Here is a 2721-nt window from a genome sequence, read left to right as displayed (position 1 = left end):
TTTTAATGTAAATTTAAATAATTTTTTTAAAAAGACAAAAAAAAACCCAACAAACAAACTACAGTTTGAAAAACTATGTGAATGCCCAAAAATGCGAATGATTTTAGCCTGTACAGAAAGAACTCATTTGTAGTGAAATCAGGCATTACCATACTTCTTTTTGCCGCAGACATCGAACAGATTGATTGGGTTCGTTAAAGATGATTTTTGAAATATTTTTACAACTTCAGTTCTCAAATAGATTTAGGCTTACAAAATCAAAGAGATTTAGATATTCTGATATGGCAAACTCCTGCAGCTGGGCACTCTGGATTTTAGAGAAGTGCGGTAGGAAGAAAGAACTTTTTGTGGATGTGTTGGAGTTTAAGCATGGCTGCTTATCATGAATCCTAGTCATAGTCAAAGCATGGTCGCAGTGATGGCAATATCCGATTTTGGCCCCAAGAGTAAATGAACTAGCAATAGTAACCTTATACGGGTTAGGGTTAAAGGGTTAGGAGTAGGGGTAGGATTATTGGTTAGTAGTATGGTAATAATAGTAGTCGTTGGGGCCAAGACTGGATTATCCTGCAGTGATTAGGACGATTTGGAATTTCCACTTTCCGCCAGATTCCTATATTTTATTCACTTATATAGAATGCATGTATATTTGACTACCACTTATGTACTTGGATAATTATTGTTTGGAAAATGAATTATAGAGAAATACAGGGGAGGGGGAGGGGGATGTCCCCTTAACCGCCCATATTCTTTAACTCACAGTTGCAATGACATGAGGAAAAAAATGACTTAAAAGCTATCTTAAAATATCAAGGTCAATGTAATGAATTTTGGCGTCCGATTTTCTCGAAAAATGTATGGTTGTAGGTATTTTTATCTTTCTTTCTTTCTTTCTTCAACTCCAAATTTGATATTTTCTTCACCAGATCACTTTTTTGCAATGTCTTGTCTTGAATGCTTTGTTAGGCCTATGTTTTAAAAATGACCTTATTTATGTCTATCAGGGCATTACCAGACTGTAGCAACAAAGAAAAGTTAACAGAAATCCTGTACATATGTTCCTAGGACCAACTTCCTGGACCAGGAGTGGTTCACCCTGGAGACAGCCGGAGTCATGATTGTGGGCTGGGAGGGTGGACCCATGAGGAACCAGGCGGGCACGCTACACACTCCGTACGCCTTCCACTCCGAGTTTGAGTCCACCAAGGCCGTGTCTGACCGGCCACGCACCACGGCTATCGAGATTGCTGCGGCTGCAGCTACAGGTATGGAACGGTGTCACTATAAAAAGAACTGATGTCATGACGCATTATCGGGTACGAATATTTTATTTCTTTTATGATTTGATCATGGGGCTCATATGACCTTATGCAGTTGCGAACGCCATAAAACCTCTACTAAAACTAAACTAAAACTGATTTGATCATGAATGATTGTAAATACAGTGGAATCTGCTCCAACAACCAACTATTTATTAAGACAGTCACTTGTATAAACGGCCACTTCCTATTCCAAACCGTGTGATGTTTTTATATTATAATGATTTATGTCACTGTAAGTTGGCCATTCGTCTCTAAGACTGCCAATTTCTCCTCGACAACTGATGTCTCTCTTAGACTGTAAGTTAAGTGGCAGGCTGTTTTGGTCGTCCTTATCTCTTCCCCTTTTCTTCTTTGTACGTTACTCTCTAGTAACACCTCTAATCCTTGGCACTTATACGACCTATTTGTGTTGCAAATGCTGCAAAACAATTACTAAAACTAAAATAATCTCTATACAGTTGCAAGCGCCGTAAAACTCTTACTAAACTAAAACAAACCAAAAATCCCTTTCCCCCCTCCAGGAGCCCCCCCACCCCCCCTGTACGCCCCAGCGCCCGAGGTAGAAGACACCCCGCGCACGTACCGCTCAGACAAGAGCAAGACTTCAACTCAGCCCAGCTCCAAGCTACAGGAAGATTCCTCTCCCCTGACCACGGCCGCCACCGTCGAGGCGCTGGAGAAGACCTTCACCTACTTCAAGAGGGCAGTGGTACGTCACCCTTTGTGTCACGTCACTCTTTGTGGAATGTAAAGTCACATCATGTCATGTCATGTCAGTGGGTGGTTGGTGGGCGCTCTTGTGTGGTTTGCTCCTTCTTTCCTATCAAACATCTTTCGTCAATATCTCTCCTCCTTCTTACTTATCAAACATCTATCATCCTTAACTCTCAACCCTCGTTTATTAGTGTATTACTTTGTTAGTAACACATATAATCTTCAGCACTTAAATGACCTGTTTTGTGTTGCAAGTGCCCGTAAAACTCTTACTTAAACTAAGCCAAATACAGTGTCATGTCATGTGATATATGGTCAGGCCATGTTTGTATCTCATCACGTCATGTGTCTCGCTTCATTTGACATTTCACGTCATTTAATGTCCTTCCATGTTATGTCTACTCACACCTCTACCAGTCTTTGCCACTTGTATAACCTAATTGTGTTGCAAGTGCCGTAAAACTCAGTAAAACCAAACTAAGATGAACAGGTTGATGAACTTTGACCTGAACCTTCCCCAGATCCTAGCCCACAGAGGGCAGCACTGGACCCTGCTGCAGAATGCGGGCCGTGGGTTGTGGAACTGTGCGCACACGGCACTGCTGCGGGCCTTCACCGCTGACCAGACAGGAAGTGACCCCGGCCTGCTCACCATGGACATGCTGCGGACGCTGGTGTGGCATCC

At 42.3% G+C, this 2721-nt stretch overlaps 1 protein-coding gene across 1 annotated transcript in view; it reads left to right on the top strand.

Annotated features, from left to right (window-relative positions):
* The window catches only part of LOC101852981 (cilia- and flagella-associated protein 54), a gene marked incomplete at its 3' end in the record, with an annotated part of 64122 nt that overhangs the window by 46661 nt on the left and 14740 nt on the right, over positions 1-2721 (top strand). Inside the window, 3 exon segments of the mRNA XM_035973523.1 lie at positions 1066-1265; positions 1844-2031; positions 2558-2721. Of these exon segments, the coding sequence (XP_035829416.1) occupies positions 1066-1265; positions 1844-2031; positions 2558-2721 (552 nt within the window).

Source organism: Aplysia californica, unplaced genomic scaffold, assembly GCF_000002075.1.
Source record: "Aplysia californica isolate F4 #8 unplaced genomic scaffold, AplCal3.0 scaffold01356, whole genome shotgun sequence".
Lineage (NCBI taxonomy): Eukaryota > Metazoa > Mollusca > Gastropoda > Aplysiida > Aplysiidae > Aplysia > Aplysia californica.
This window is presented reverse-complemented; position numbering and strand designations above follow the sequence as displayed.